Source organism: Candoia aspera, chromosome 3 (assembly GCF_035149785.1).
Source record: "Candoia aspera isolate rCanAsp1 chromosome 3, rCanAsp1.hap2, whole genome shotgun sequence".
NCBI classification, from domain to species: Eukaryota; Metazoa; Chordata; class Lepidosauria; order Squamata; family Boidae; genus Candoia; species Candoia aspera.
In genome coordinates this window covers 49,774,461-49,792,406 of record NC_086155.1, presented here as the reverse complement: position 1 = coordinate 49,792,406, position 17,946 = coordinate 49,774,461, and the positions used below count along the sequence as shown (strand labels likewise).

The following is a 17,946-nucleotide window of genomic DNA, read 5'->3' as shown; positions in this document are numbered from 1 at the left end:
TAGACAAACTTTGTGATAGTGTATCGGAATATATAAAGGTAGTCCTCATTTAGCGATTGTGTCGTGAGTACTGATGGTGAGGAGGGGGCCCCTATCCAGGGGGGAAAACGCATGCGTAGTTTAGAGAATTTGAGCTGTCATTCAAAGAAACCCAGAACAGACCCGCCTTGACTTTTGAGGTTTATTTGTCTGGGTTTTCCCATGCTTCTTCAGTTTGGTAGGATTTTCTGTCTACTGTAGCAGTAATAAAACACTAGAGACTTCCTCCTCGTCTTGGCGTGGTCTTTGCTTAGTCAGGACAGATTGCCTCGTTTAGTGAACATTTGCAGTTACAATGGAAAAGTAACTTTATGACCAATCCTTGCATTTATGACCTTTGCAGGTCTGTAAAGCAAAGGAAAGCTGAAGCAAGATCATAAGCACAATCATGGTTTCACTTAGTGGCCGCTTCACTTAAGAACCAAGTTGCAAGTCCCAATTGTGGTTGCTAAACTAGGACTACCTGTAATTGGATAATTGTCTAAAACTTACTATGCTAAACTTGTTAGAATGCTGTCAACTTTTGCAATACTGGTAACTCCTATTCAAACAATATCCTATTTTGTCACCAGAATCATCCTCTGTGTGATTTCATATTCTGAGATGACATGCAAGCTTATTAGTTAGCCATCCATGATCACAATGATTAGAACAAGAACTGGTCAAGTTGCAGAAGACATTATCAGCGTTCAGCAGCTATTTTTAGGTTAGGATCAATTCCAGAAGTTATTTCAGCCTCCAGCTTGCTGGTGTATATGCTCATGATATGCCATCCTTCCAGAAGCCACAGAATCCTACAGTAGAGCTCTCTAGAGATTCAAATCATTTTTATCAAATAACTAGTAGGGTTAGAGCCAGTACAGTGTAGTGATGCTTAAAAGTATAGGTCTAGCAGTGAGAAGACTCAGGCTTAAGCTTCCTCAAACACTGAAATTCATTGGATGACTGAATGAGTCACACTGAACGAGCTCAACCTTTTCTCTTCCTAGGCCATCAGTCTCCCAGTTTTTAGCCTGCTGCCTTAACCACCAAACCAAACTGGCTCTCTCAGTTCAGCCTACCTCACATGAATAACTAATTAATGTATACTGATGAAATTATGGAAGTAAAGCTGACATTGGATTTGCTAATTGCTTGCAATAACTGGAAATCCCGTAAGTCAGAAATAGCTACTGATGTAAACCAAATGGAATGTATTATTTTTGGTAGCAATCCCCAGCGTAGTGCTTTTGACTGATTTTGAAGAAATTGAGAAAAATGGCCCCAGATATTACACAATGAACTTGAGGTTGGTTCTCTTCTATATTTCCCAGTAGTATATAGAAAGGTAAAAATTATTTAGCTGAAAAACTAACACCAAGCTCTGAAAAACTACAAATTCAGTCAAATTTGTTTCCTCAATACTACACACACACACACTCCATTTAAAATGTATTTTTGATTATGTCCTGTTTACTTTTCTTGTTCATTTTATATCAAGCCTGGTACTTTTTTTATTTTTCAAATTAAAAAAAATAAAGAAATGGCACTTACCTTATTCTGGTACTGACCAATGAATTGTGGATAATATGAACAAATGCATTAATTAGCCAAAGGACAGTCACAACTGTTCTTCAGTAAAACAAATATTATTTATAGGACCAGCTACATGGGACATTTCTAAAACCGTTGAAGCTTTATCTTCATAAATAATCTTGATCTGAATGTTAATAATGTATTTAATAGGCTGCATCTTCATCTAAAATAAAGCAAGAATGTTCTTCAAATATCAGCAAGTCTATTAGCTCTATTATGGATCTGTAATTTTTAAATTCAAAATTGACTGGTGCAGTTGCTTGTTTGAAATAATGATTTCTGGCGAGGGAGGGGTTACTGAGTATCTCAGGGCATTTTTAAGACACTTTGATAAGCTGTATTTTGTTTTCAGGATGCTTGGTTCTCCACTATAAGCCACTCGATAACTAGTAAACAAGTTTTGGTTTTCAGTCTAAACATTCTATAAGCGAGGGCCAAAACACCATATGCAATCAATAATGTTGAATGGGATTTTTGTTAAGGTCCATATCAAGTTATTAAAAATAAATTCAGGTTTGTAGCAACCATACGGTTTCACTCATAATCACAACTGTACATGTATTTTACACAGAAATGGCCAAGCAGCAAAATGAAATAACTGTCTCAAATAGCACCACAGGCTTAGCTCAATGTTCAGACATAGCTGCTGTGATAAAAATAGCTGAAGTATATATGTAGATATACTTTGTATACATCCAAATAAAGTGTCTATGCCCAAACTGTATAATTAGCCACCTAAATCTCTAGGAGGCTGTATATCCAGCTACATGCTTCATTTAGACATAACAGGCTATTAAGCACAACAATATCTAAGTCCTAATATATCTAAAATAAGTACCTTTTAACATTATTATTGAATGCTAGGCAGAAATTGCTTGATTTTAATCAAATCTGTCCAGTAAAATGAATAGAGTAAGCTTAATATACCTAGTTTTGGAATACTGTAATATAGCCATGTACATTAACAAGAGTAACATACTCCTTTCACATTAATGCAGTATCTCGTAGCCAACTATGTACTATGTTGGAAACCGTAACAAGTTCCTGAATCACTGGACATTTTAGTTTCCAAATGAAGTGGCTCTGTTGATCTGGCATAGTAAAAACGAACAAAAATTTGTGTATCTTAAAAGATTAGCAAATTTATTTCACAAAAGCTTTTGTTGATCAAGCCCATTTTATCACATAGCTGAAGCAAATCCTGTGTGAGTTCATAAATAGTAAATACACATCTTTACTATTCAACAATACGCTTATTACTCATATTTTCTTTCAGTAGTGCTTCCAAACACCAAACTGAAGATCAGCTGACTTCCACTGGAGTTCAGGTGCCAGCAAAGACTTGGTTCATCAGGTATTTTTGTGCAGGTCACTTGAATTCTCCACTGGTAAAACAGATAGTGAGCTGTGACACACAGTTATCATAAAGATTAATGGCTACAACTGCTTGTCAAGAGATTGTTCCCCAACTAATGTTCCATTTCCAGCAGTTATAAGGGCTAGAACCAGGAAAAGTGTAGTCATTAAGTTTTGGGACTGGGACCAGGTTTAAATCCTCACTTGACCATAGAGCTCACCGGATGACTTCAGACCAGTCACACACTTTTAAGCCCAACTCACTTCATACGGGTGGTTGTTCTGAGAATAAAACAAAGTGAGACCAACCTTCATGTGAGCCATCTTGGGCTCCCAGATGAAAGAGGCCGCAACATAATAACAAGAACAACATAATCCCAAACCTCAATGGAATGAGCTAAGGAAACTCACATTCAGGATTAGAGTAAACTATACACAAAAATGGTTAATTTTGGACAAATTACTATCCGAAGGATACTATTTCAGCAAACAGGATGACGCTATCAAGACACGAGATTGGTGCTATATGGCTAGTAAGATCAGGAAAAATGGCTACTACAAAGTCTTCATCTAATTGGGAACCTCCTCTGAACCCATGAAAATTTGGAATATACTTTTTAAGCAGCCAAGATTCCCCGTAAGTCTATTTCTGGGATATAACTCCCACATATGAAAGCAAGTGCTAGACCCCAGCAGCCCTACAAATGCTTCACAATTTTAGCATGTTAATTAAATGATTCAAGGATACAGTGATTTTTTTTCACCTATTTATTATACACAAGATGCAACCAAACAGCAACAGCTTTCTACTGAGGTGGCTGACCACGTCCACGTCCAAATCCACCTCTCTGTAAATTGAAAAGAAAACATTACAAGTTTGTTCCACAATTACTGCATGAGTCAAAGAAAAACAGAGCTGAAAGGACTTGAAAATAAGTAAACCAGGAGCATTAAGGTAGGACAGTGATGCCATCATTCAAACTATTGTGCATTTGGACAAAAAGAGATTCTAATTCAATACTCCAGATAGAAAAACTAAAGGACAGGAGCAAAAGATAAGCAGCCATAGCTAAAACACTTGAAATTACATCTCCCAGTCAGGGTGCAACCTGGTCAATAAGTGGCTAAAGTAAACTTATTAAAACTCCTCCAGGTAGCCCTCATATTACGCTGGGGAAAAGAATGAAATTAAAACCATAGCTCAAAACGAAACAGAAGCAATCCTGTATTAGTAAGCCTATTTTCTCTATTTAGTTGCCATTATTTGTACAATGGATAGAAGCTCCCTAGGTGTACCACATCATCACTGCTGAAACAAGCAAGAAAAATACTCTCATAAACAGTATTTTACAGCCAATTTATATTTGGATCCACATTTCTACCTGTACAGATAATGATAATCTAAGTTCTATTCAACCAGATACATTTTTAACGCAACAGGATGTTTCCTCTAGGAACATTAATACAATTAAATTCTCATGACTAGTGCTTGACTGGAGCTTGCACTACCTAGTCATCATGGCATGCTCTTCTTTAACTTTTATATTTAAACTAAACTGTAACTTTTAGCATGCATTAAGCACAGTAAAATACATTATACTTACAAACTGAAATTCAGTAGCTGACCCAGCACCAGCTTCTGCCTTTTTGTCTGCACCAGCTGAGAACAAAAAATATTACTTAAGATAAGAACGCCATATATGGAGATTTCTATTGTATTTAGATGTGCCTAAAATTTATTAGGATACTAGAAGTCCAGGTATAACTTAGTCAGTTATGCAATTTTATTGCTGAAATCTGTACAATGATCTCACCCTAGCAAGCGTTCCTTTCCCTGCTTGTAAAGAATGACAAGGTCCAGTCCCTTCCAAAGCTTGGATGAAATTGTTTTCCACAATAACACTGTCTTTCTAAACACTTCCAAAGCATAACACAATTGAAGGGACCATACTTCCCTTGCAAAGGTTCATGGCCAGGGCTATAGTTCATCCATGTTATGCTTATATTCACAGCAAAGAATACCCAGCTTGCCTATTGAGAGATGGACAAGATCCTACCAACAAGTAACTGACAGGCACCAGAGCTAGATCAACCTTCCTGTGTTTCTTCTGCTTTCTAGTTAGCTCTTTAGTTCAGCCATAAAGTTAATACTTACGAGGAGCTGCACTTCGTCTATAGGTATCCCTATCAGCTTCTCCTCGTGTAAGACGAGCAGGACGTTCCCCCTCCAATCCTAAAAAAATCAAAACATCACAATTTAGTTTGAACTGATTCTAGCTAAATAGTCCAAAGATGCAAAATTATGATTCAGTAGTATTTACAATGAAATTAGTATTATTACTTTTGGAGATAGATAAAAAAGTTTGATAATATCAATTGTTTGGTAAAAGCTAAATCAACCAGAGCTAGATGCAAATCTTTTTTCTGTATCTTCCATATTCACTGGAATTCACTGTATCTTCCATATTCACTGGATTCACTGGAACCAAGTATAAAAATGATGACTCTAGGCAGTTATTTTGTCTTCACATCAGTCTCATTGACGATTATTATTTTAAGTTGCCCCAAACCTTATTTTAAGCTCTTTCTCCTATATTGTCCATTTGCTGTGCTCTAGCATTCCAAAAGCCCATCCTGTCAATCCAATTGGATAAACCATGCACCATAATGCCAGCTATAGTTATACATTCAAATTGTACCTATAACTCACTCTGAATTAAATGAGAAATACATCCAAACCTAGTCGAATCACATGCCAGTGTTGCAAACAAGTCTACTGAACTAGTCACAATGTCCTATCAGGACCAAAATTCTGTCTTCATTAGGGAAGTGCTGCGCTTTAAACACAAAGCCAAAAGGTGCTTCAGAGTGGGTATAGGCATGCACGCTGTCAATACTTTCTTAAAACAGCAGTGTCTTTTCCTGGGTTAACATGGTAGCCACATAACCCTAGGAAAATACAGATTTGGTTAAGGCACATTCATGTGGGCTCTGAAATACTTGGTTGCAAACCATGCCTTATTAATTCAATGGTGTATCTTCCTGGGATAGTACAGCTAATGCGTAAACCTAGGAAGACACAGCTTCTTTAAAGAGGAGCCAATAGAGGGCATACATCATTCCAAAGCACCTTTTTGGCTTCAGATTTAAAGTGCAGCACACCCCTAGTCTTTACCTGGTGAACCAGAATCCACTTTATTGAGAGATGATTTCAAACATCCAAATTTGTCAATCCTCTTAAAACTACTACTTACTTTTTAAGAGGTCAACAAAAACTATTGCCTATTTCACAATCATATATTTTTACTGTTACAGACATAATAAAAAATCCATTTTTCAATTTAAAGAAATTATTTGCTTTTCAACAAGAGATATAACTTCTTGACTAACCTTTATCTCATCTGCAACCTAACCCATTTTTAGAGCTATAATTCAGATGAAAGTCAGATTACTTAGAACAAGTGGCTATAGTACAAATAGTAAAGGTAAAGGTTTCCCTTGACGTAAAGTCCAGTCGTGTCCGACTCTAGGGGGTGGTGCTCATCTCCGTTTCTAAGCCTTAGAGCCGGCGTTGTCCGTAGACACTTCCGGGTCATGTGGCCAGCATGACGACACGGAACGCCGTTACCTTCCCGCCGAAGCGGTACCTATTGATCTACTCACATTTGCATGTTTTCAAACTGCTAGGTGAGCAGGAGCTGGGACTAGCAACGGGAGCTCACCCCGCCGCGCGGTTTCGAACCGCCGACCTTCCGATCGGCAGCTCAGCGGTTTAACCCGCAGCGCCACTGCGTCCCTCATAGTACAAATAGTGGGAAAAAATTATAGGCACTGTGCTCTGTTCACAAATTATGTTAACAATGCATGAATCTTTTGAAAATGAAGCAGTACACAACTTAGATAGAATGGTAGACAGACACTTCATTGACTGCCCTGAAAATTTAACAGCAGACTAAGTATTACTCATATAGGAATATTTTACATTTTAAAAAATATTGTTCATGTTTATACGCGTTACTAGAATTAATGCTCATGGACACTTCTCAGAGAAAAATACAAGAATGAATAAGTCTATTTTTACTAACAGTCTAATTTCAAAAAATTAAGAACCACCTAATGCAAAGCTTGTTTGCTAGCATGTGTGATATAAGCAAAACCAAAATCAATTTAGACAAGAAAGCATGATACTAGTTCAATAAGCACATATTATTTTCTTCCTAAAGCAAAGATTAGCACTATGATCAGCATCTAATTGTGATCAAAGATGGTCCTCCTTTAGCAACCACAATTGATTCCAGTGAAATGGCCATTAAGCGAACCACATGAAAGACAGATGCTGTGAAAATCGCTGGTTGCTGCCATCTTACTTAGATAAAGTTCTCTTGTGCATGTCAGTGTTACATGAAGTTGTTCAGAAATTTATGCAGATTGAATCCAATACTTACAGCCTCCCTGCTTTCTTATGGTATCACACTCACTTTACTGAACATACATGCCAATTCAAGCACTTACTTAGTATTCTTGTTTTAGAAATGGATCTCAAGGATCTTTTAAATTTTTGCCAACTACTTTACAACTTAATACTATTAAACAATGCATTAAGGAATATTTTAAATTGTTAATTAATGATTTGTTATTATATGCTTTGAACTCTTGAGAAGAGGTGCGATATAAATATTTAAGTAAAATTAAAGCACCCTTCCAAAACATCTTCCTTTCCTTGGCAATAAATACAAAATCCAGAAAAGGAATGAAAATTTCACTAACAAATCAAAACTATCCAAGTGAAATTCTAATTCTCCAAAGTGAAGCTCACCTTTGGGCCGGGGTCTGCCAGTTTCAGGACGGCTGCGTCGCAAAGTGGCAGGCACAATTTCAGGTGGTAGGTGAAGATAATCCCGCAGGTACTGGATGCCCTCATTGGTCAAATACCAATAGAAATGCCTCCAGGCAAACTGTTCCTTCACATAGCCACGGGATTTCAGGGACTAGGAAGACACGCTAGTTACTTGTTACAGAAAACAAGATTTTAAAGACATAATTAAGGCTAACTAAGCTAGGTTTCTATCCTGAACTCTTCAGCCATGTTTCTAGCCATCCTGTAAAACTGCAAACAGATAATATTGTTCTTCCTTCTACCTCTATATTCAAGAATTAGAAAATACTGCTACTTCACAAAGTGCAACTTTTTCAAACCCAAGGTCTGCTCTTAATCCAACCAGGGGTAACAACAGAAAATACAGTATAGAAACTGCATTTTTAAAATGCCACTTCAAAAGTTTCTCAGGATCAGCTTGCCATGGAAGGTTAAGAAAGTGTTGTACCTCCTGAAATTATTTCTAGAGCACTACTGAAATATAAAAGTCATATCCTATTATAAACCTTCTTTTCTTAAAATGAAACATTTACAATAAATGCTTGTGGTGAAGCTAGAAGTAGGATGGTTGAGGATATGAATGTATGTGTACTTTTGCATGCCAACAATATTGTGTTGGTGGCTGAGAACCCAGCAAGGGTTAGAATGTACAATGCAAGGAGGACTACACTTAACATACTGAAGAACACAGTAGTTGTGTCTGACTGGGAAAATGGAAGTAGTGTAAGTTATACTTAAAAGGCAATATATAGAGCAAGGAGATAAATCTACACCTTTGTAGAATTTTTTCTGTAGGCGGGATAATAGGAGAAATTTCAAGACAGACAAGTATTGGCAGAAAATTGGTGGGTAATATGTAATCTGCTGCAAGGAATGTTTTGTCAAAAAAAAAAAGCGAAAATGGCTATATGTAAAAGAGTGATTGTGCCCATTTTGTTAAACAGAAGGAAGAGCTAAGTATGTCATAAAAAACATAAAAATAAGTTGAACCCAGGGGAAGAAGTGTGTGTGACAAAACAAGAAAAGATAGGATCAAGAATGAATGGGCGCTGAATGAATGTGCACCCAATACAAAAGTGAATTACCAGTACACAGTAAATATATTGCAATGGTTTAGTCAAAAAGAGAATGAAAACAACAAAACAAACATAAGATAGAGTGATTGTACTGAAAGCAATGGAAAGACTAATAAAGTTGTGGTTTGTAAAACTGATGAGATTCTCAAAAAGAGAAATGAGAAGCTTAAAGAACAAAAGAGAATGTATGTAACAGTGTATGGCCACGGTGGAAGCAAGAAAGGTTTGCAAGGACAGAAAGGTACAGTATAGAAAGGTAAATTGAAAGGTGTTACTGTAAACTAACCATTTGCACCACCAATGCAATTCGAAGGTCAGTTTAACTTGCTGGTTAAAGATAAGCATTTACCTGCATTGCTTTCATGACATGGAGGTTGGGCACATTTTTGTCTGCCAGTTCTGGATGCTTAGGCATGTGGACATCCTTCTTGGCTACCATCACACCCTCCTTAAAAAGGAGTTCATAGATTGCAATACGATTTTTTTTAGGCATCAACATCTGTGGGAAATACAGATTTTGTTGTTAACTGCAGCCTCTTCTCCAGTTCAAAGTAAGACTACTTGTCAAGAAACACCGCACAGGTTAATCTAACACATTAGCTTATTGCTCTGCCAAAACGCTGAAAGGTAAGCACTATTCACAAACACAGTGATGTGTATCTCAACCCTTACAAAGCTAAAGAAGCCCATCTGAAAAAATGACCTATATTAGTTCAGGATTATTTGTCCACTAGCCAATATAATCTGCTGTGACTGGAGGGGTCACAGGAAGACCCCTCTGCTATCATGTCCCATGTTTTAACTGGAACTAGAAATAATTAAATCTCGCATCACCTATACCAAGACATAATATCTCCTTCTCAAAAATAACAGCAACTAGTAACTAGAGAGGAAGAGACATGAAAGTTCCATTGAAACTAGAAATGCCTGGCAGCCTCAATTTACCACAAAACATCAAGATTGATAACAACATACATCTCTTACAAATTCTAACATACACTTCCATAGGAATCGGTTCTCCTTAAAGTCACGTGGTATGAAATGACACCTGGCCTCTAGTGAAGTCTTCATCTTCATAAATAACTTGATTTTTCATTTTACTTAACATTCTGGGGGAAAAAAACTTAACGCAAGTAGGGTCACACAAGCTGCAGATAGGCCTACACCACTCAACAGTGTCTCCCCAAAAAAGTTGCGATGCACGGGACGAACTGTATCTCCTACCCCTATCCTGGAACCCCACAAACGCTCCATGTTATCTCTACAGAAGCCACGGCCTGGATTACTAAATTGCCGCCCTCCAAATGGCATCCCAATTCCATCTATTTCTCGAACCTCCATTCTCCCCGGCCAAATCGAGCTCAACGAAGGAAAAGAACAGAGTGCCTAGGGGCGCCAAGGAGGGGTACCAGACTGTGCAAAGGTAGGATGTGGACGATGCGCGGAGGATAGGCTAGTAAGATCCAGGCCTTACCGTGACGGCCCTCGCAGGTCGGCGGCTGGAAAAGAAAGAGCATGCGCAACGCGATCTCTTCCTGCCTCGGAAGGACCCTTGTGCTTAAGGAGGCGGCTAGCCTACTGCCTTTCACAAAGCGTCTAATCGTCTAGCAAACGCGTCGAAATTAGCTACAGTATTGTTCAGAATCTTAGTTTGATCTTGCTTAATTTTTTTGAAGTCTCCGTTTATTTCATTTTTTTACCTAAAGACCTGTATCTTATACAGTGAGGGAAGAACTTGCTACAGATGCTGTGCAGTGTCAGCTTTACACAAGTTAAAACATCACACCGTTCTCGTTTCTTTGTGCATTGTTGTTTAGCGTCATACGAGCTGTCCCCGGACAAACCAAATAGGTGTCTAAACCAGCTTCCTATTCTTGTAGTGGCAATTATTATGGGGTGGTACAAGCAAAACCTGAGTACCTATGTTCCCCATCCAATGGTAGCAAGAGACATACTGTTTCTGATAATTGGAGGAAATATATAGCTGTCGTTGATAAACTGAGTTAGCACAATATGCTTCCCTGAGCTTAACTCAAACACGACAGGTTTGAGAAACCCATAAACAAATTTAATAGTATTGAGTTCGTGGCCTCCTGGGTGGGTGAGCTCTCTGTCATGGCCCCCCGCAACTGATCCATTTATGATAAAACTACACTACCTGGGTCTGCATTATATTCCAGGGTAAGATGAGGTTGCCTGGTTTGTGTTCAGTATGTCATAATGGATAACCCAGAAAAACAAATGGGTCATAGAATAAATCAATACAGAGTTCACTTGAGGTACGAATGACCAGGCTCAAATTATCAAATTTTGGACACATTATGCAAAGACCCAGTTCCCTTGAAAAGTCCATAATGCTGGGAAATATGAAAGGAAAGAGAAGAAGAGGAATACTAGCAGCAAGCTGCATGGACTTAATTATAATGATGATGAGTGCACCACTGGAAGACCCAAAGGACCAGACTGGGGCATGTATCAATAGGTAGAACTAAGTGGTAGAGTCAGGAGGACAAAGTTGGTAGCACAGGGGAAGGACTGAGATTGAGGAAGCACACCCTCTGCTGGGAAGTACAGCCTTTGGCCCTGGAAGTAGTTCATTTTATTCAACAAGTAGTTAGAACAGGAGGCTGTATGTGGGAGTTGTTAGCTAATAAAGACTTTTAGTGTAAATGAACCTCCGACTCATTATTATTGGAAGAGACTTTGAAACAGGGCAGATCATTTCAGAGAAGGTCTATGTGATTGCTAAGAGTTGACTCCAACCTGATGGCACATAATCAGTCAATATCATACATATGCAATCATATTCTTATACAACATGAATTTGTATCTAGTTCTATAGATGTACAGTACATGGAAACTGTGAAAGTCAGCTGAGAGCAGCAATGGACAGCTGAGGGTAGAAATAGCTACACTTGCTTAGGGTTGTGGTTTTGGTTAAACTTAACTCTTAAAGCGTATTACAGTTAGGCTTGGGCCCACCTATCCTTTTGTAAGCATCTAACTTTCCACCAGAGATTTTTTTTAAGTTTTTTTTTTAAACAGGGCTACCAGATCTGGTAAGAGCAGAGACATCACACTGACAACAAAGGTCCGCATAGTTAAAGCAATGGCGTTCCCAGTAGTAACATATGGCTGTGAGAGCTGGACTGTAAGGAAGGCTGAGAGAAGGAAGATAGATGCTTTTGAACTGTGGTGTTGGAGGAAAATTCTGAGAGTGCCTTGGACTGCAAGAAGATCAAAACAGTCCATCCCCCAGGAAATAAAGCCAGACTGCTCACTTGAGGGAATGATTTTCAAGGCAAAACTGAAATACTTTGGCCACATAATGAGAAGACAGGACACCCTGGAGAAGATGCTGATGCTAGGGAGAGTGGAGGGCAAAAGGAAGAGGGGCCGACCAAGGGCAAGATGGATGGATGATATTCTAGAGGTGACGGAATCGTCCCTGGGGGAGCTGGGGGTGTTGACGACCGACAGGAAGCTCTGGCATGGGCTGGTCCATGAAGTTACGAAGTCGGAAGTGACTAAATGAATAAACAACAACAAAACCAGATCTGGGCTAGAAAAAATCCAGATGTCAATTAGATGTCAGCAAAAATATCCAGAAAACTTTAACTTTTTGCTGCCGTCTTATTGTTGGATTTTTGTAGCCCAGAATCGTTACCTTGAATGAGAACACTTTTAATCCAGGCTCTGAGGCCATTTCCTCAGTAGTGAATTACAGTGTCTTACAGCAATGTCCACATGGGGTGGGGTGGGGTGGGGGGTGGAGGTCAAGAAATCAAGATGGCAATTGTAATAGTGCAATTGAAGCCCCACCCATCTGTATATGTGGAACGAAAGGGTGGGGCTTTGATTTCACCTTTGCATTCATTATCATTGACTTTTTTGACACACACATAGGAAATTCCCCTCTTATAGTCTTATACAAGGCTACTAGGTTTGGGCTTTAAAAATTCAGATTTTATAAATTAGAATTCTCACTGCTATGTAGTGGTCATCCAAATTTTTGCAACCCAGATCTGGTACACCTAGCCTCCCCAGTAATAAAACCAGTACATAGTACAGCTACATCAAATCCCTTGTCATCAGAAGCAGCGACAAATCTGTAATGCACTCATTTGGGACAGAGCCAGCAAAAGACAACTGGCAGAACCTAACTCTTATTCCCAATTTAAATTGACCAGAATACCAGGCCTTTTTCTTAAAGACAGAACTAGCACTCTTTCAAAAGACTACTAAACCCATGTCTAAAGCAGATAGAGTGCTTTTCCAGATGAATACTAAACCCATGTATATAAGGAGCTTGCATAATGCCTGGTCAGGTATTATGTGAGCAGTTATTGGAATCAGGTGTTTGATCTTACCAGGAGCCCAAACCAACATGGTCATGGAAGACAATGCCCAGTGACTGGATGGGAGGGGTTTAACTGCAGCAGCCTAAAACATCCAATAGCATGGCAGATCCCCAGCTCTTAATCATGTTATCACTGGCTTTCTAAATGAGGCATCACAGATTGTTCAGAAAGCAAGATTCGGTTCAGAAAAAGATTGAAAACCTTACTTTAAAACTGAATAGCTAAGTACAACTGTAGTCTCACTCCACAATAGGGTGGGGATGAGTGTAAGGTAACAACATGAGGATGTGTCATGTAAAAACTGTGAGTTATCTTCATGCCGTGGGCAGTGAGATTTGAGGAGGAGCCCAATGGCTGGATGAGTTTATAGAAGAATCTGGAAACCCTAAACAGACAACCAACACCAATAATAAGGCAGTTCTCTCTGGCTTTAAGACCCGACACAAAACAGAAATAGTCTCTTAATTGGGAGGAGGAAAACAGCAGAATGGACAATAGTTACACTATTTCACTAAAACTGGAAACCCTTCCTGAAGAAATCTAACAGATCTGATCTCTTAGCAAAGCCTTAGGAAGACCTTGCTTCCCATTTCTTCCTCTGCCGTATCCCTTTGGAATGGCTGTTGCAGGATGGGCTAGGAAAAAATATCTTGAGAGAGATGGTTCTCAGAAGAGTCTGCTTCCATTCTGTGCATCCTAGCAGAATGAGAAGCTCTTGTCAAACTAGAATAGTTTAGATTAGTATTCAACTATGTAACTATGTAACTATGTAATTATTCAACCATTTTTTCTTTCTTCCTTCTGCAGCAAAGGAAAACTTTTATAAATTATCATGCATCAAGAAGACCACAGGGAGGCAGCATGCTTCTTAAAATAATAATTTAGATGCTAGCACTTCTTGCTAAGAAGGGCCTCAAAATGCTTGAAAGGCAATGCAGAAATAAAATATCTGATTTCTTTCTATTAGTCAACTCTTCTGTGTCTTGCTTGTTTCACCGGGCAGACATGATTGGAAGGGCTGTGCATGCTTTGAAAATAATTTGGTGGCTCCCATTTCTTACAACACTCCAGCTTACTCTCCTGGTTGACTAGTCCAGTGCTTCTCAACCTTAGTCATTTTTAAGATGTGTGGACTTCAACTTTCAGAGTACCCCAGCCAGCATACATCTTAAAATGGCTAAGGTTGAGAAACACTGGACTAGGCATTCCCACTTCTGTGGATAAAGTCATTCTGCAACATTAGATCTTCTGCCTATTTAGGTGGCTAAGCTCCCACATTTCCTTGCCTTTGTTGCAGAAACATGTTACATCCTGTGGATACTGATCACTGTATAGAGTCCTAATTATGATCATTCTTGTTCTTTAGAAAATAAAGTTTCTGGAGTCTTTAGGTTTTGATTTAGGAGTCAATAGTAGATATTTCTATTTACTTGTTAATCAGGCTTTTTGCTATCTCCTTCAAGAACTACAATATAAATTTTGTATAGCATACTATTACCATAAGCACCCAGTTTTTATATGACAAAAACATTTCATTGCTACAGACTGCTGACCAATCAGCCAGATTGTGATGTTAATGTTTCAATAGTCAAAAGATATTTGGGAATTTGAGTTTTTGAGCTGTTGGATCTTCGGGGCAGGGATATGTTAAGGTTCTAGAAGCAAATAGTATACAAATGTGTACATGGGCCTTCCATCCAGGGGGGAAGTCATATTTTTATGTGTGCTGATGAAATACAGTATGTAGTTATTAAAATCACAAAATGTTTAAGGCAACAGGCTATAAACCAGGAGACTGAGAGTTCTAGTCCTGCCTTAGGCATGAAAGCCGGCTGGGTGACCTTGGGCCAGTCACTCTCTCTCAGCCCAACTCACCTCACAGGGTTGTTGTTGTGGGGAAAATAAGAGGAGGAAGGAGTATTAGGTATGTCCACCACCTTGAGTTATTTATAAAAATAATAAAGGCGGGATAGAAAAAAAGTAAGTAAGTAAGTAAATAAATAAATAAAATATAAAATCACAAAACTGAAAAGCCTTTGCTTGGGACTGTATTCATAACAAAAACTCTGTTATCATAGCAATTGCTGTTGTTGCTCCTGTTTAAATCCTGTTACCTTTCCATTCAGAAAGCATTTCATTTGAAAAGGGGATTTAGGTAGTGATTTTTTCCTGTAGTTTTAAAATGAAGTGAAGCTGAGAAAGGTGGCCCTAAACTCCACAGTTAAAACATAAGCAGCTTCCTTAGAGTAGGCCAAATAATTTGGCCATGTATCCAGTATTTTCTTTATGCCCTGGAGGCTGCAGGATCTGTAGCTGATGATAGTGTGATATTGTTGGGTGAGCACAGATCCATATTTTTCTATTTTCGGGGGGATGTAAAGTTTAAGGCATCCATTTTGCTCCTTAAGCCCCATAAGGCAGGGAAAAGCAGCCCAGTTCGGAGAGGATTTAGGGGTGGGTTTAAAGGAATGCTGTGAATATGTTAAACCTCTGCAGGGTTTAGAGTACTAATTTCATCTGCTGCATCCATTAACCCTCCCCCCCACAAAAAAATCCAAACAGAAAACAAACACATTCAAACAATTCAATTCACTTACGCTGGTCATCTCTGGGAGCTGCTGATGGGATGCTAGGAGCCCTATGCAGTCCATGGGGTGTGAATTGCCCGTTGCTGATTTATCCCAGTTTTGTCTTCTCTGTAAGGCAGTGTTACTCTAGATTCTCAAGCAGAGTAACTGCTAATAATAGATTCTCAAGCAGTTTCTGTTAACTGACCTTTTAAAATTAGAAATTATGGGGAGAGGTTTTACACATTTGTATACATAAGGTTGCAAGTTTTTTACTACTGAACCAAGCTTTCTTTCCAATTTTTCAAATTTCCCCAGATCCTCTGAGAAGTACATATTTAGTGCACTTCTCCAGTGAAGTGTTCTGTATATGGACATTACTCAGAGCTCTAGGCATGTGCATGCCAGATGTTCAGGACGCTGAGCTCCCAGACAAACAGTGTTACTTCATCCAGGTAGAATCAGTGTGATAGGCACAATTATTGCCATGTCCCACATCATGTTGGGTAATTCAGTGGGAAACATGCTTATTATGGGAGTAGGGGTAGGGGAGGGGTGGTAGAAGTATATTATTGTTTTTGCAGTCTTTACTATTGCTTGGTGATCCTAACAGCTCATCTGGAGTAACACCAATCAGCATAGGCCTTATCACTTCAAAGGTGATTTGAATAACAACAGTTTGATTCATAGTACTCATTTTTACAAAACTGCTGTAACATCTTGAACAAAGATTGAGAACTTGTATTCCTCCAGATGTTGCCTATCCACATATCTCATTAGAAGTATTCTTTGGGGGTATGTGCTCCCTCTCATGTGTCTTTATTATTATTATAAAGGTTAAAAAACCAGAAATGGACCTGTAGTTTAAAGGCAAGTGACTAGAGATTTCAGCCCTTCCTTCCCATTTTGGGAAATAACTCAGTCTTGCAAGAAATAAACAAAATCAAACTTCTTGTTATGTTTTCCTGGAGTTCTACCTTTAGTTTTAAAAGGACAAGCCTTTTAAAGAAGGGGTAGGGCATCTAACTGTGGCTATGGACATTGCTCCTTCCTGCATAACAATGGACATCTTTGCATCTCGAATGTGCAATAGAATACAAACACCAGCTGGCTATAAGTGAATGTGGATTAGGAGTTTGCAGCCTCTGTATTCACTCCAACCCTTTTTCTATCTTTCATTAAATAGAAATCTCTTTCTTCCTCCCCAGTCTCATCCCTGTCCAACAGCTAAATGCTTTGGCTTGCCCCAGGAAATATTCAGTCAATTTGTCCTGGATTCAGAAATTCTTTCTCCCCATCATTTTAGACAGTAGAATTTGTTTACCTATATTTCCTAGCAATGCAGTGTAACCATTCTACTTTTACAGCGCCACAAACAAGATGAAAATGTTGGCCAGTGAACATCTAAAATATAAAACAAGCAACACACATCCTTCCTCAGTTGTACCATTGTGTCTGGCTGCCCTTCATTTCTTACGTAAAGCCCCTCCTTTATCTATAACACCACAATGGACATGATACATCTAGGAATGAGGGAGGATAGTAAGTGTCTAAGTTGTCGTTAGGAATCTGTTGGACCAAATTCATCCCACTGAGCTCCTAATTATCGTCTTACAGAGAAATTCAAACACTGTTTTGTTTTGTTTTGTTTTACTTGTCAGGTAAGGTACAAGGGTAATAACTGGTGTAACACCTAGTGGTCAATCTACATTTTAATCATTTATTTATTTAGTAAAAATATATAGTAATATATATAATAATGTTACTATATGTATATAACATATTGATAACCTTCCCATTATTAATAGGTCTCAGGATGCCATCTCAGCAAAAATGAACCAGAAACAACAATAAAACAGCAAATACTGAGTAACGTGAACACAAGCAAATAATTTGAATTAGTGACAGGTTTAGCCCTTGCATGGTTGATTTAAATAATGATAATAAAGCTAGGACATAAAAGATAAGGGAAATTGGGATCAAGATGTGCAGATGGAGAAGCTTCAGTTCTATGCCTGGGGTCCCAGTCTGATCTGGAACTCTCAACAACAACAACAACAACAAGCAGCCTGCCACAGGCAAAGAACTGAGATGAA

At 38.6% G+C, this 17,946-nt stretch overlaps 1 protein-coding gene across 1 annotated transcript; it reads right to left on the bottom strand.

The window, feature by feature from the left end:
- Positions 1-2,730: 2,730 nt before the first annotated feature.
- Positions 2,731-9,455, bottom strand: RPS10 (ribosomal protein S10). Its single transcript, XM_063297627.1, has 5 exons — positions 9,272-9,455; positions 7,787-7,958; positions 5,126-5,203; positions 4,575-4,630; positions 2,731-3,818 (listed from the first exon to the last, which is right to left on the bottom strand). Exons 1-5 carry the CDS (start codon positions 9,419-9,421, stop codon positions 3,777-3,779), a joined length of 498 nt encoding a protein of 165 aa, XP_063153697.1. The 5' UTR covers positions 9,422-9,455; the 3' UTR covers positions 2,731-3,776.
- Positions 9,456-17,946: the final 8,491 nt, after the last annotated feature.